Here is a 15,207-nt window from a genome sequence, read left to right as displayed (position 1 = left end):
TCTCTGGTTCTCCTGCCCCTGTGCTCTTTCCCCAAGTGACGACACAGTAGGAAGGTCCTTGTCAGATGCTAGCACCCTATGAGGGATGGAGGCTGGTGCCCTGACTATCCAGGTACCTCCCCATAAGTCCCATTTCCCACTACTGTTACACTGCAGATTGAATTTGGAAGATATATTCAAATCAGAGAAGTCATCTATGAACCAGGAAGCAAGCCTTATCAAAAATCCTTACCAAATGTGTCTTTTCCTTGACCTTAGACTTCCTGGACTTTAAAACTGTAAGACATAAAAGGCTGTTGTTTGTGATTTTTCTGTTAGAGCAGCCTGAAGGAATTATTTGAATGTGATGATGGTTTCACAAGTGTATGCATATGCCAAAACATCAATATGCACACTTTAATTTTGTGCAGTTTACTTCATGTTTATATTCCTCCAATAAGAAACCATAGTGGAGACTTAATTCGACTTACATAACTGAAATGAACAGGTACTTAATGAGGCAGTACTATCAAACATCAGTGAGAGGAGGAAAACAATATAAATTCATGAAATATATCAACTTTTCAAAAGTTTCAGATTTTGAAAAATAAAACAAATGGATCTATTTAATTTGGATTTCCTATAATTCACTGAACACCTCAAATGTATATTTTCACTTTACTTTTATTTTAAAGAGCAAATTATATGGACATGCTACACATTTGTAACCCCCATTTCACAGATGTGAAATCTCAGGTTCACACAGAGGTTAGTGCCTGCTCAGTTTACACACAAATACCTGAGACAGGAAAAGCCTCAGTCTCTTTAAATACTACGTACTTTCAACTGCACTTTACCACCTCTAGAACAAAGGCACCCAGGTGCAATTTAAGAGAATAATTTAGTTGGGCATGGTAGTGCATGCCTGTAATCCCAGTGGCTCTGAAGGCTGAGGCAGGAGGATCACAAGTTTAAAGCCAGTCTCAACAACTTAGTAAGACCCTAAGCATAATTTGGTGAGACTCTGTCTCAAAATAAAAAGGATTGAGCATATGGCTCAATGGTTAAGCACCCCTGGGTTTAATCTCCGGTACCAAAAAATAAAAATTAGAGAGAATTTAAATTTCCACAAACAGGTTAAAAACAATGGCTATTTTCTTCTTTTTAAAGTAAAAAGCCCCTGAAACTCTTAGAAACATAATAGGATACTGAAAATATTATCAGTGAAACTTTATGATAAGATTTTAAGGCCAATATTACATATTACATATATTATCCTGAAAGCAAAGTTGAGGTTTATGAATCAAAGTGCATTGTTATTTTTCTAAGCAATAGCTGCATTCTTTGCCTTGCCCCAGGGAAAGAGTAACAGGATGAGGACCAGAGCCTTTCCATGCAAAGGGGCCAGATCTGCCTGCATGTGCAGGATGACCCACAGGAGGAGAACCCTGAAATTATGACCCTGGCAGCTTACAAGATTAAATAAACACATTCCCAGTACACATTAACCTCTGAGACAAAGGAAGAATGAAAATAATAGAGAGTACATGCAGACTGATAATTAAGTAGAGTTTAAAGTCTATTTGAGAAAAGGACAAAAATTCCTCCGGTATTATTAACAAAAACCTTTCTGATAAATTTCCCAATGAAAACATAGCATGTCCTTGTACCCACATTCTTGCCTGAGATGAAATCCAGTGCAGCCTCTCTTTATTCTCGCTACTCTAAATGATTATTTCAGTTTCCTGCCCTTAAGAACTAAGAACCCAAGAAAATTTTTGGCCTCTCTTTACCACATTGCCTTGAGAAGGAACCAGAGACCAAAATAAGACAAGCACCCCCATACATCTCCTCTTTAGAAAAACAATGGAATATCTCAAAATAAAATCCCCTATAACTTGTAACAGAAATTTGTTAAGTGAATGAGTAGATGATTGACTGACAAAGTCAATATCTCCATGACACAGCTTCACAGGAATTCTAGATGTGTCCTAGTCAGAAATCTCACAACTTCGCCATTTCTGGATTTAAAATCATGTAACTTTCTCTACTCATTTACCCTGTTATTTAAATATATTACATTTTATTGTGATTTTTACCTTTTTCTTCATAGTATTATATATAATGCACCCTTACTAAGATTTGCCACTTATAACCAACATAAATTCTACTTAGACAAGCACCTTTTTCTTCAAAGTCTTGCCCAATGCAACTTGAACATCTTTATTCCTCAAACTGTATATGAAAGGATTCATCATTGGTCCCACAATGGTATAAAACACTGTGGATACTTTATCTTGATCCCCAGATACACCAGGAGAAGACTTAAAATATATGAATGCTGATGATCCAAAGAAAAGAGAAACAGTCATTATGTGGGAGCTGCAGGTACTAAAGGCTTTGGCTCTGCCCTTGGTAGAATGGATGCCAAGGATGTTGGACAGGATCAAAGTGTAAGAAATAAAGATGGTGAGACTAGGCACTATTATATTGACACCCACCACGATGAAAACAACCAGCTCATTGATGGAGGTGCTTGTACAGGACAGCTGCAGAAGAGGAGGTATGTCACACATGTAGTGATTGATGACATTTGCATCACAGAAACTGAGTCTCAGCATGCATCCAGTGTGGGCCATGGCACCCACAAGCCCCATTGCATACCCACCTACCATCAGCATGAGGCAGACCTGATGGGACATGGTGACCCTGTAAAGCAGAGGTTTACAGATGGCCACATATCTATCATAGGCCATTGATGTCAAAATACAGCATTCATCAATAACAAAGAAGCAGAAGAAAAAGAGCTGAGTCATGCACTCTGCATAAGAGATGATGTTCTGTTTTATAAAACTCATCAGCATTCGGGGGATTATGACAGAGGAGTAGCAGAGATCAATGAAGGAAAGGTTGAAGAGGAAGTAGTACATGGGAGTGTGCAGGTGAGGATTCAGAACAATCAGAACAATCAAGCCCAGGTTCCCCACCACAGAGACCACATAGATGGCTAAGAAGAGGAGGAAGAGAGGCAGCTGGAGCTCTGGCTGTTGTGTTAAACCCAGCAGGATAAACTGGGTCACTGAAGAGCCATTGCCTGAGGCCATTCCTCCCTGGGACCTGTCTGAGAGAAAAGGAGAAATAGTAACATTAAAATGAGAAGCCAGCTGTCTCTACCAGACCCAGTATAAGAAGATTGAGATTCAGATGAGGAGATGAACTCAAGCTCACTGCTTTGTCATTTTGTTGTTGTTGTTGTTTTACTTTGTAAGCTTGAGAGAATGTATACAGATGAATATATTTTAATTTAATAACGGTTTAATTTAATACAACTGCCATGATTACAAGATTGTTCTTTTTGCCTTTTTTTTTTTTTTTATAATTTATCTAGTTATACATGACAGTAGAATGTACCTTGACACATCATGGAGTATAACTTCTCCTTTTCTGGTTGTACATGATGTAGAACACCACCAGTTGTATAGTCATATATGCACACAGGGTAATAATATCCAAAACATGCATAGACAGAAATTTCTGAGGGGATAAGGTTGAGGAAGCCAATAACTACCTCTTGACTCTATAGCATCTCCAGTCCATTTCTGCAGTGACCACCTCCTCCAGTCTCAGGGTCAGTGGTGATCTCAGCAGAGAGAGATGAGGCTTTACAAGGATTCGTTGCACTCACAGAGGAGGTTGAAGAAGACTAGCAGGATAGGTAGAATCCAGCACTCACCCGTCTGCATCAGGACTTCATAAAAGTTAATATTTCTTGTTAATTCTTCTTCCCTAATCTCATGGAGGGGCAAATAACTCTGATTAACTGTAAGGATGAACAGTCCAGAACAAACATCTGCTCTATTGTTGTCATTATTATTTTTGTTTGGGGTGAGTTTTGGATCGAGAGAGCCAGAGCACAGCCCTTAGCCTCTGACTGTTTGAGAAACCATGAGGCACAAATCATGATTTCTAGTGGCTGCTAGAGTGTCCTCTCCATCCAATGGGGTGGTAGATAGCATCTACTGATGCCAAAAGAACCACCTACTTATATGACCCCAGGGGTTCTTATGAGTAAGAAAATCCTAGGGACCTGATTAAATATTGGAAGACTTATTTTCTCCAGAGATCAACACTTACAGCTAAAAGGAATTTTCTACCCTGCATTTCAACCTAGTTCATGATAATAACATTGGCTTATTGGAGCTGCACCATTTTATATGTTTTGGTTTCCTACCAAATGGCCACATCTCCAACAGAAAAGCAAAATGACCTTTCCTATATCTATAGTATCTAGTGCCATAAAATCCCCACAGCACCTGTGAAATGCCATACTATTTTTTGTTTCTATCTTCTATCTTCTCACAGTACATAAGCACACATTCATGTACCCACATACATTTGGATCTAAGCTTCAAAATTGCAGAGATACTGTGTCTTTTCTTCAGTGCTATTTCTGCATCACCTTAGAGCCAAACCTGACATATATAATAAGTACTCAACACATATTTGCATAATAAAAAGTTGAGTAGATGGGAATCTCTTCCCTATGTTTCCTGGAACCTATACTGGATTCTACCCGGAATTCTTGCTCCATAGGTAAAGGGTTATATAGTGTCAAAGCTGTTATTTGTACACAAGAATTCTGGACAGGAAAAACATCAGTAAGATATGCAAAGGCCACTTCTGGAGTTTTAAAGGTCATCTAGGAGCACTCCAGGTTCAAGTTACTGAGATTACAGAAAGACTGCAGTCTCCCTCCTCCCTGGATGTCACCCTGGGGACTTACTTAGGCTCTCTGTGAGGTGCCAATGTCTCTCCCCACAGAATGGCAGCATATACTCAAATCAGAGGTTGTCTGGAACAATGCAGGACAGGAAGTTCTCAAATGCCAAAATCAAGATTCCATTCACTATGATTGGTTCATTAGCCATTCAAGATTTTACTTTTTTATTTATTTTGGCATAGAAATCACCACAGTGAAGGCCTACATAGATAAATATGGTTGCACTGGCAGGCAGGCCTGCAGTTAGAGAAACGGAGGTAAGGTGAGCCACAGGAGGCAATTACAACAATGAACAATTGTTTTTAATGCTCTGAATTAACAGGTTCCAAGAAATAAATAAAAAAAAATGCAAACAACATTGCCAGGGAAGAGTCAACAGAACTTCTTACTAAGGGGATGGAAATAGAACCCCCCCCCAAATTAAAAATTCCTAAGATACAAGCCTCAGTATTTGGGTATATCAGGTTGTTACAAATAGAACACAGAAAGATAGAAATATTGGCAAAAATTAAACATTCATATTTGAAAACAGTGTGATTGAGTTGCCAATTGGATATTCAAGTAGAGCTATAATAATAGGCAAAAGCCCAAATAAGTTGTAATTGTGAACAAAGTAAAATCAGGAAACCCCCCAATTATTCTTAGAATTATGCAAATCTCAACCATTACTAAAAGATGAACTTATTATTCTCAGACCCCTCAAAATCATTAGCAGACCCAAACTTCCTGAAAGTGAATTTGAAATGTATCCCACAAGACACATTCTTTAGACTACAGCAGTGATGAAGACTATAGTGATTTCATTAAAATGTGTGTTTTCTATAGAAATGTAAAGAACTCTCATTTAGGTAATGCAAGAACAGGATATGCTCCAAGTTTATATTATACCAAATAACATTCCAAGAAGAGTTGATACCAGGACTCTAAGCCAGAAATTAAAATGAAGCTCATTATTTTAACTTGAATGTAATAGGTAGAAATATGAGAAGATGCAAAATGAACACAGAGAAATTCTGACTTGATTTTTACATTGCATGATTATAATTTCTTTCCCTTCTTTTATGCATAATGGTCACATGGGCCTAATTCAGTTGTAACAGAATGTGTCCATCTATTAATTGGGCTATTTGGTTTGTTGTTTTGTGGTTTGGTTTGATTTGATTTTTGTTTTTGTTTTTGTTTGTTCTTCATTTTGGTGCTTAGTTTTTCGAGTTCTTTATATATTTTGGATATTAATCCATTTTCAAAGGAGTTGCTGACAAAGATTTTCTCCCATTCTGTAGTCTCTCTCCTTGTGCCCTTGTTTCCTTTGCTATGCGGAAGTTTTCTGATTTAATGTGATTCTTGGTTTTATTTCTTGATCCTTAGAGATCTTGATAAGAAAGTTGGTGTCTGCATCAATATAGTGGAGTGGTCATTCGGGTTGCACTCCTTGTTCTTTTTTTTTTTTTTTTTTTTTTTTTTTTTTTCGGTACTGGGAATTGAACCAGAGGCATTTTACCACTGAACCACATCCCCAGCCCTTTTTATTTTCTATTTTGAGATGGGGTCTCCCTAAGTCCTCATGGCTTTACTAAGTTGCTGAGGCTGGCCTTAAACTTGTGATCCTCTTGGCACATGCCACCACACCTGGCTTGTGCCTCTGTCTTGAATCCCCCTGGATCCACTATTCCCTATAACTGATTCAGGATCATGAATTGCTAAGTGCACCTCAGGTCACACAGTAAGCATTACTTACTGTGAAAATATCTGCTTGGGATTCTCAGATTCCCAGATGCAAAAGATTCAGCATAGACTCCTCAAGCTGGATCTTCAACCTATTTTTTCACCTAGAACTTGAGAAACTCCAAGCGCCTTTTAAACCCCAGCTCTCTGAGCAGTCTTTGTATCAGCTTGGTAGAGACTGCCTTCCACAGGAGTCTGTGTGCCAAATTTGTCCGGTGTTGCTCTCTCGCTTTGTGTTGCCTCTCCCTTTGAGTGACATAACACTACTGCCACTTCACTCACTACACTAGAATCTCTGGGCTTCTCTCAGCCTCTGACAAATACTGATTTATAATGGTTTTCTTCAGATGCCCACCTTGTTATGAAGCTCTACTCCTGTCATTTCAATTCCAAACAGCAAAGCAAGTAGGAAGTGCCTCCTTCCTCTAATCCACCATCTTGCCTAAAATTGCACACTTTTTGATCATTCTTGATTCTTGTTTATGTACCTCAAGTCTGGTATATTCTAATTTAGCAAAGCCAGTGGTAACTTAAACTTTATTTTACATGATATTATCATAAAGATGCAGAATAGGAAAGCATGCCTTTTAACTAAATGGATTTTTAATTTGCAGGTTTATGTCACACTGGGCTAACCTACTACAGATTAAAATATTAAAATATTTTAAAGGTAAATTCATAACTCAGGTTATGTATTATAAAATGGTTTTTTTAAATAAAAATAAACTATCAAATACTCGGATGAGTGTGATTAATTTTTTGCAATTGCAGCAAGGTTATTGACACTAATTAAAATTAAAGAACATTTTTATTACAAGAATTCTTCAAGTTGCCCTTCTGATAGCCATGCCCCTGTTCCTTGTGTCTCCAGTCCTCCTGGCAACGTCTGCATTCCTGTACATTTTTCACTCAAAATTATATAAATGGAAGTATACAGGAGATAATCTGCTCTACTCCTCTTGTTTCTTCTAAAAGGAAAAGTCAGGATTATGCATCTTCCATCACTCCCACAAGCCACATCTGTCCTGAGAGCCTCTTGCTTATTTTCTGTATGTTTGTGCACCTGCTCCCAAACCAGCAGTCGAGCAGACAACTAAGATCCACCCTTACTGTTATAACCCGTGTGAATTTGTGGAGGCCATACACAGGCATGCATGGTGTACTGTATGCATGAACTGGAGGCAGCACATAGGCACTGGGGATGTGCACTGACTAGTCCAGGGGTCCACAGGCAAGGTTTGTGGGTTGTACCCCTGGTGAGTCCATGAGCCAGTTAGTAATATTTGTTGCAGGCTGTTGATGTCTAGGGTCTGATTTATGTGAGCCCCTGCCTCTTCTTACTACTCCTAGACAACTAGCCACAGTGACTCCCTCAGTGTTCTGGGTTAGGTGAGACCAAATTGGACCTCTAGGGACGTTTCCTGGAAGTCTGGAGAAGCCAGGAGTTCACTTTGCTCTGTCTTTCTCCTCTGGGAAAAATCACAAATCAAGGGAGCTCCTTTCAGCACTGACCCATCTTGGGGAAGGTATGACAGGGATGCAATGAAACTTTTCTTCCATTCTCTTCAATCTGTCCACTCCTGAATTTATTTTTTAATCCATGGCTCCCAAAAATGATTCTCCTCTCTGGGTGGTTACCAAAATTGGTCCCTCTGTGGGGTAGATAAGGGCTGGAGTTCCCTATTCTGTCAGCCCGTAGATATCACCATTCATTCTTATAGTTGCCTGAGATTTTAGCAATCTGATAGACGTTTAGCATAATTTCTGGGTTTTTTTTTTTTCATAGATGCTAGTAATTCTGAGACTGTTACGGGACAATCAGTAAACCATTCTTTTTACATGTATACCTTACTTAGGTAACAAAGGCAAATTTTAATGTCAATGGGGAAAAGACAAGCAGCACTCTACAATAGCACTTACACATACCAATACATGATCTCTTCTTTAGGAGGATAATCAGTTTCCAGAAAAGGGTCCAGAAGGATATATATTTCACATACACAGATTCTCATTTTGGGCAACTTACCATAGAATAATTTAATGTTTTAAAGTAGTTTCTAGGGCAATTTAGATAACCCATAGATAGATTTCCGTTTCCCCTAACCCATTTCCATTAACCCATTAAATAGACTTTTTTAAAAGATAGCAATGATACCAATTCCCCCTCAAACTGATCATTGTTCTAAGATAAAATATTGTTCATGCTCAGGATGACTATAGATATAACCTGATGTGACATTGAACAATTCTTTAGGATCCATTTCTTGTTTCTTCTCTTGTTTCTATGAGATAAGTCTTTGGAATACATTAGAATGGCAAAATATCCTCTAGTTAAGGAAATTATTTATTATAGTTCACAGAAGTCCATCTTAATTGAGATTTGCATTAGTTAGGATTCATTGAAGGAAAGAGAAACTATTCTAGGAATTTTAAGCAAGAAAAATTAAAGGGAATTAAGTACTTACAAAATCACCAACTACACTTAGAAAATGTATTCTAGACTAGGACTCCAGCATTGTCTTCCAGCAGTGCATATAGTTGGCCCAATAGAGCAATAAAAGATAGAAAATTTTGTTCAAGGTGCCCACTCTAGTATTCAACACTCTAGGGTACACTGTAGCTCCTGAAAATCAGAGCAAGACAGGGTCCTCCCTGACTCCCGTTTTCCATATTAACTGTGTTTAGCTTATATTAAATTCACCATCCTATCTTATTTAAGGAAGCAAGATAAAAGAATCCTAGAATGTTAGGAAATTTTTCTCTAGACAGATAATTCTGATCAGTGTAAAATTATCCCTTATCTTTTTATGTTTTAAACCACAATGAAATATACACACTTTTATCACATAAACCCCTAAGATTAGCATAGCAAAGAGAAAATCATACAAATAAATATGCAAGTAAAGAGCAAAAGGATTTGTTATTTACATAAATTTGAAACCAAACAAAAGTAGATACTGGGTATATACAAATTCAGAAAAATTGTAAAAACAGATGGGACAAATACATACCAACTTCAGGATTGTGGTTCCCTTTAGGAAGAAAGAAGGAAGAAGAATGAAATGGTCTACATATGGGAGGGAGAAGATACTCAAAGGCTGCATGTTTCAAGAAAAATATGAGTATGTTTGTTTATGTGAATAAAGTGTAACTTTTGCCATTATGAAGCAAAGAATCCTGATCTTTTTTAAAAAGATGGTAATATCTTAATGAAATGAAAATGAGAGAGAGAGAAAGGTATAGGCTCCTAACAGTTCAGTGTGTTTTAATGAGCTCTAAGTTCAACATTTGTTGGGGGAGGTAAGAGTAGAAAGAGAATTGGAAAAGTAGATACTTTGAGTTTATATAATTGATGTAAATGAGAAGATAATTTTATTTTTTCTACTTGGTAATGAGCATCAAATGCTTTTTTTTTTCAAATTTGTATTAATCACCTGGGTACGAACTGTACAAAATGCATGCTCTTAAAAGTTCTGTGAAATCCATTTTACAGATAAGAAAATTGAAGCTTAGAATATTTAAGTGACTTACTTATCCAAGTTTATACAAGTATGTTATAAGTAATATATGACTCAGTTTTCTATGCTATATGTTATTAAGACTGATCCCACCTTTTGACCCAATTATCCCACTCCTTTGTTTTACACAAAATACAAAATTAGTATACTACAGTAACACAGCCACATCAATGTTTATAGTAGCTCAATTCACAATATCTAGATTGTGGAACCAACCTAGATGCCCTTCAACAGATGAATGGATAAAGAAACTGTGGTAAATATACACAATGGAATATTATTCAATCATAAAGAAGAACAATAGTATGGCATTTGTGAATAAATGGATGGAGTTGGGGGATATCATGCTAAGTGAAATAAGCCAATCCCAAAAAACCAAAGGCTGAATGTTTTCCCTGATAAGAGGATGATGACATATAATGGGGGTAGGGGGTTGGAGAGTAAGAGAAGAATGGAGGAACTTCAGATTACGTAGAGAGAAATGAGAGGGAGGAGGGGGGTATGAAAAGTGGTGGAATGAGACAGACATCATTATCCTATGTAGATGTATGATTACACGAATGGTATGAATCAACATCGTGCACAACCATAGAAACAAAAAGATGTACCTCATTTGTGTACAATGAATCAAAATGCAGTCTGTAAAAATAAAAAAATAAAAAAGACTGATCACACATGTATTATTATGGTTTAGATATTAAACGTCCCCCCAGAGTTCATGTGTGAGACAATGCAACAAAGTTTAGAGGTGAAATAATTCAGACTATGAGAGTTAACCTAATCAGTGTATCAATCCCCTCATAGGGATTACCTGGATGGTCATTATAGGCAGAGTATGATTGGAGGAGGTGGGTCATTGGGTGAGTGCCTTTGAGGTATATATTTTGTATGTGGTAAGTGGATTCTCTCTTGGCTTCCTGCTGTGATGTCTTGAGCCACTTTCCTCTGCCACACTCTTCTGCCAGGATGGAACTCAGAATCCATGAGCCCCAAAATAAACTTTTTCTGCTCTAACATTGTTCTTGTCAGGTTTTTTAGTCACAGCAGAAAAAAAAAAAAAAAAAAGCTGACTAAAACTTACATACTTAAATTTCATCATTTCATTACACAGTCAAAATAACCAAGGCCTCACTAAGTCCCTCACAAGTTTAAGAGAATTTCCCAAAGTTTGAATTCAATAACAAATTTTCTTCTATTCTTATACCTAAGAAATAACTTAGTCTTTTGTTTGAAAAGGTGTAAATGCCACTCTATAACAAATCTCAAATCTCAAACACCTCTTCCTCTAAATCCTTGAAGGACTAATTACATTGCTATTTTTGGTATGCTTTGTCCAACGTTGTTTCCTTTTGAGATTAATCTTCGAAGCAACTTTAAGTCAATTTTAATTGCTTGGATGTGGAAAGAAATAATTATGCAAAGTTGTAGTCACTTCTCTTTCAACACTGTAAAGGAGTTTTTGCCTGGAGATCCCTTGGTGCAAGAAACCTTCTATGTGTGCTCTACTAATCATAAATAGAATCCATATAGTTTGCCTGAGTGCACATTCTTCAAACAGATCCAGGAAAGGTGCCTATGAAATGCAGTACTGGAACAGGTAGAAGAACCAACTAATCAACCTCCTGTCTCAAGAAAATTTGTATGCCTGAAACTTAGTCTTACTCCTGACTTAGATCTTTAATCATTGGGATTAAGGAGTTCTCTTTATATATACTTTAAGACATACATATTTGGGCTACTGAAAAAGATGGTACATTTTATTGTACACAGCTTATACAATTTTTGTTTACTGACAGGAGATAGGGATATGAACTCTCCATCTCTTTGGTTGTTGGGTTCTACACAGATCAACACTTGAGTCCATGAAGTACAGGATTACATTATGCAGAGACCTGGTTTTCATCTTTTGAGTACTGAGAAAATGAGCCTACAACTTTCTGTTTTATTCGGGGCTGAAGTATCAAGTTTCCAGCTTTCAGAAAACCTTAAAGTACTCACAAGTTTCATGTGAAGATCCAATTTTACATGCAGAGGAATAACTGGTGATTTATTATAACTGAGAGCACAAAAGTATCCTTTCCAGAACAGCATAATTTCAGGGAAATTTTTCCACAGTTGTAGTGCTGGTCATTTTATCTTAAAACTTTTAAGACTTAAATGTTCATATACAGATATTTTTAAATATTCATATGTTTTAAAATAATATTAATTATATTATTTTACAGTTCCTTAAAGTATATTATGTAATGGTTGTGATATGACACTACTAGTAGCAATGGGAAAGATCCAAAGATAAAGTTTAAATTACTTATGTCTCAAGGGTCAACTCAGTTTATTCTCTGAGCCTGTAAGCCCATTGGATTAAATCATTCTTTTTGAACAAATAGTATGTTCTTCTTGCTATCATTAAGCAGAATGGACTTATGTAATAACTATGAGTGTGTTTTAAACAGTAGTTTGAGAATCTTATTTTCCTATCGAAAAACTAGAAAAACAGTTGGTGATTTTCTACTTTAAAATTAAAAGGCTCACTTGCTTTTTTTGGTGGGGGGTTATCTGTTTGTCTGTTTGTTGTCTTTTGTTTTTTCATACTGTGGTCAAACTCTGGTGGGTGCTCTACCACTGAGCTATTTCTCCAGCCCTTTTTATTTTTTGTTTTGAGCAGAGTCTAAGTCAACCAGACTGGCCTCAAATTTACAACCTTCTTGCTTCAGCCTCTTGGAGTCCCTGGGATACAGACATGTGCTCTCATACCCAGCCTTCCCTCCCCTTCTTGATGTGGAAAAATTCATCCTTAAATGCCCAGTTAAATGTCACCAACCCTATGAAGTATTTCATATTGTCTCCAAACTGTGTACCTTCCTTTACTCTGCCCCCATAAGACTTTGGGTTTACTCTTATCATGGCCTTTATTGAGTTCTGATGCATTTATCATTTGCATAGATCTAATCCTTATTACACTATTCAACTTTGTACCTTCAATACCTAGTAGAACCTGGCACACAGCAGGTGTTCCATCTCACCTTTATGGAGATATTTAGCTAGCCCCTGAAAAAAATAATCTCTGCAAACCCATGGAAATACTGGAGCGTGAGACAGCCATCCATAATGTTATGAGAATTCAAAGACCTGAATTTACTGCTGCTCTGGGGTGTCTGTAAAGAATCACCACATGAGGAAGTCGATGTTTTTAGTTTAGAAAATGAGGCTTCATATAGCTGAGCTCTTCTGTATCTTCACCTCCTGTTTGACACATTTCTTTACCCTAATAACACTTAAACCTGTTCTACATTATTCTTTCTTTCCGAAACCAGTATTCTTCAAACTTTAAGATAATAAGAACTCAAAGAAATTGTTAAAAATCTACATTCCTGGGTCCTAAACCTAGAGAATGATTGTATGTTTATGGGTAGAAACTAGAAATCAATATTTCTAAGAAACAAACTGGGAGATTCTGATGTAGGTTTCCCATGAGCTCAGGAAAAATTCGATGACACTTGATTAATAGGGTGTTAATTTGATACAAACTTCAAGACACCAGAAGCATATCAAAAAGAGGAAAGGGAAACCAAGTCATGGTGTTATCAATAGGTCAGGAAGACTTTGAGAGAAGCATGAGAGGGCACTGACTGGGAGATAACAAGGTTAGCACACATCACTTAGCCAAAGAGAGAGGTCAGAACGCAAATGGTCTCTGAGGATGAGGAGAGCAACAAAGGGTCTGATAAGCACAGGTTTACGATGAACCCTGCCAGGAGAGTTTCTTCCAGGAGGGTTTTAATGGTCCATCAAACATAGGGTAAGAAGCAAAATTCCATGAGGGAATATTTACTGAGTATTGATAAAAATAGGTAGGTACTTCTTGGATTTCAGATCTATAAAGAATTAGTGATTAGAAATAAAGCATTGTTGATACTTCATCTCTGTGTCCAGACAGAATGCCGTCCCTTTCTATGTAATATATTTCACATAGCCTGTGACAGAACCTAAAGGACAAGGACAAAAAAATTCCTATGATCTAGTTAGGGAAGGCTATCCATCTTCTGGGAGTGGAGAGAGCATATTTGGGATGTAACCACTACCTGTCTTTGCTCTGGAGGAGGATCTGGAAGGTGTTTTCTCTTTTTCAGGATCAAATCTTCAAACTGCTCAGTTAATTCCTCTGTGCAGAATTCCTATCATCAGTTGACAAACGAAGTAAGGTAACAGAATTCGGTATTAAATTTGTTTTATTGCTGCTCTGATGCGACTGTACAGTTATTTGTATTATATAAAATATCCCTCATATAAGACAATGGTTTTAGGTTAAAAATGCAAGCTCTGAATACAGAATAAAATTATAATCAATAATTCCACTACTGACTAGTGTAAGTACTTACTCCTTGTCTGTAGAATGGAGATAATAATAATACCTGCCTTGTGTAGTTGCTAAGAGATTTAACAAAGAAAGAATAGCCACAGTAGCACATGTCCCTTATTTGAAGTGATTGTTACCCTACAATACTGCTCAAGCATCCTTCTCTGTGTTTTGTTAAGGTATTTCTTTGATTTTAGACATACAGTCTCCAGCAGAATGAAGTTTTATAATTCGCTAGTTAGTTAAGACCCAGGACTTGTTTCTGCCAAAACTGATACCAAGAGAACCTTCCCTGAGTCCTCTCTCCTTCATTCTTGAAGGATTACTTACCTCAGTCAATGTTCTTTGTTAAGGTAGCTTCAGACACAATGAGAAAATGTCTGGTTCTCATCTTTAACATTTGTAGCCTGGACTAATAGATGATCCTGGATTAAACTTTGTCAAAACTCTTGACACTTCATTCCTTGTCAAATAGTAATTTGATAACTACTTCCATTATCTTTCTATTAGAATATTTTACAACATTTTCCCTATTGATAGGCAAGAATTACACAATTCTGAGTATTTAGAGAAGTATCTTGGAACCAAGATGTCTTATGAAACCCAATCCTTCAAAACATTAGATGAATGTCACAAGACACCTAAAACACAAGGACAAAATAAATATATCTCCAAATTAAGGCAAGAAATTGAGGAGACAAGTTGATACATCCTATCTCCTTTGATACCATTCCCTCCTTCTCCCTGTTTTATGCAACTTGAATGTTAGAAGAGCTGCATTTGAGGTTAGAACATTTTAAACCAGAAAGAGAGGTTTCTTCCAGACAAAAGTATGAGGGTTGGGAGGA

General features: G+C 37.0%; 1 protein-coding gene across 1 annotated transcript; it reads right to left on the bottom strand.

Moving 5' to 3' along the window:
* Nucleotides 1-2,150: 2,150 nt before the first annotated feature.
* Nucleotides 2,151-3,083, bottom strand: LOC124958816 (olfactory receptor 147-like). The gene has a single exon (XM_047517304.1). It carries the CDS (start codon nt 3,081-3,083, stop codon nt 2,151-2,153), a length of 933 nt encoding a protein of 310 aa, XP_047373260.1.
* Between the last annotated feature and the right edge of the window lie 12,124 nt (nt 3,084-15,207).

Source organism: Sciurus carolinensis, chromosome 11 (assembly GCF_902686445.1).
Source record: "Sciurus carolinensis chromosome 11, mSciCar1.2, whole genome shotgun sequence".
In the NCBI taxonomy this organism is placed as follows: domain Eukaryota; kingdom Metazoa; phylum Chordata; class Mammalia; order Rodentia; family Sciuridae; genus Sciurus; species Sciurus carolinensis.
Note: the sequence above shows the minus strand (reverse complement) of the source record. Positions and strands in the feature narration are given on the sequence as shown.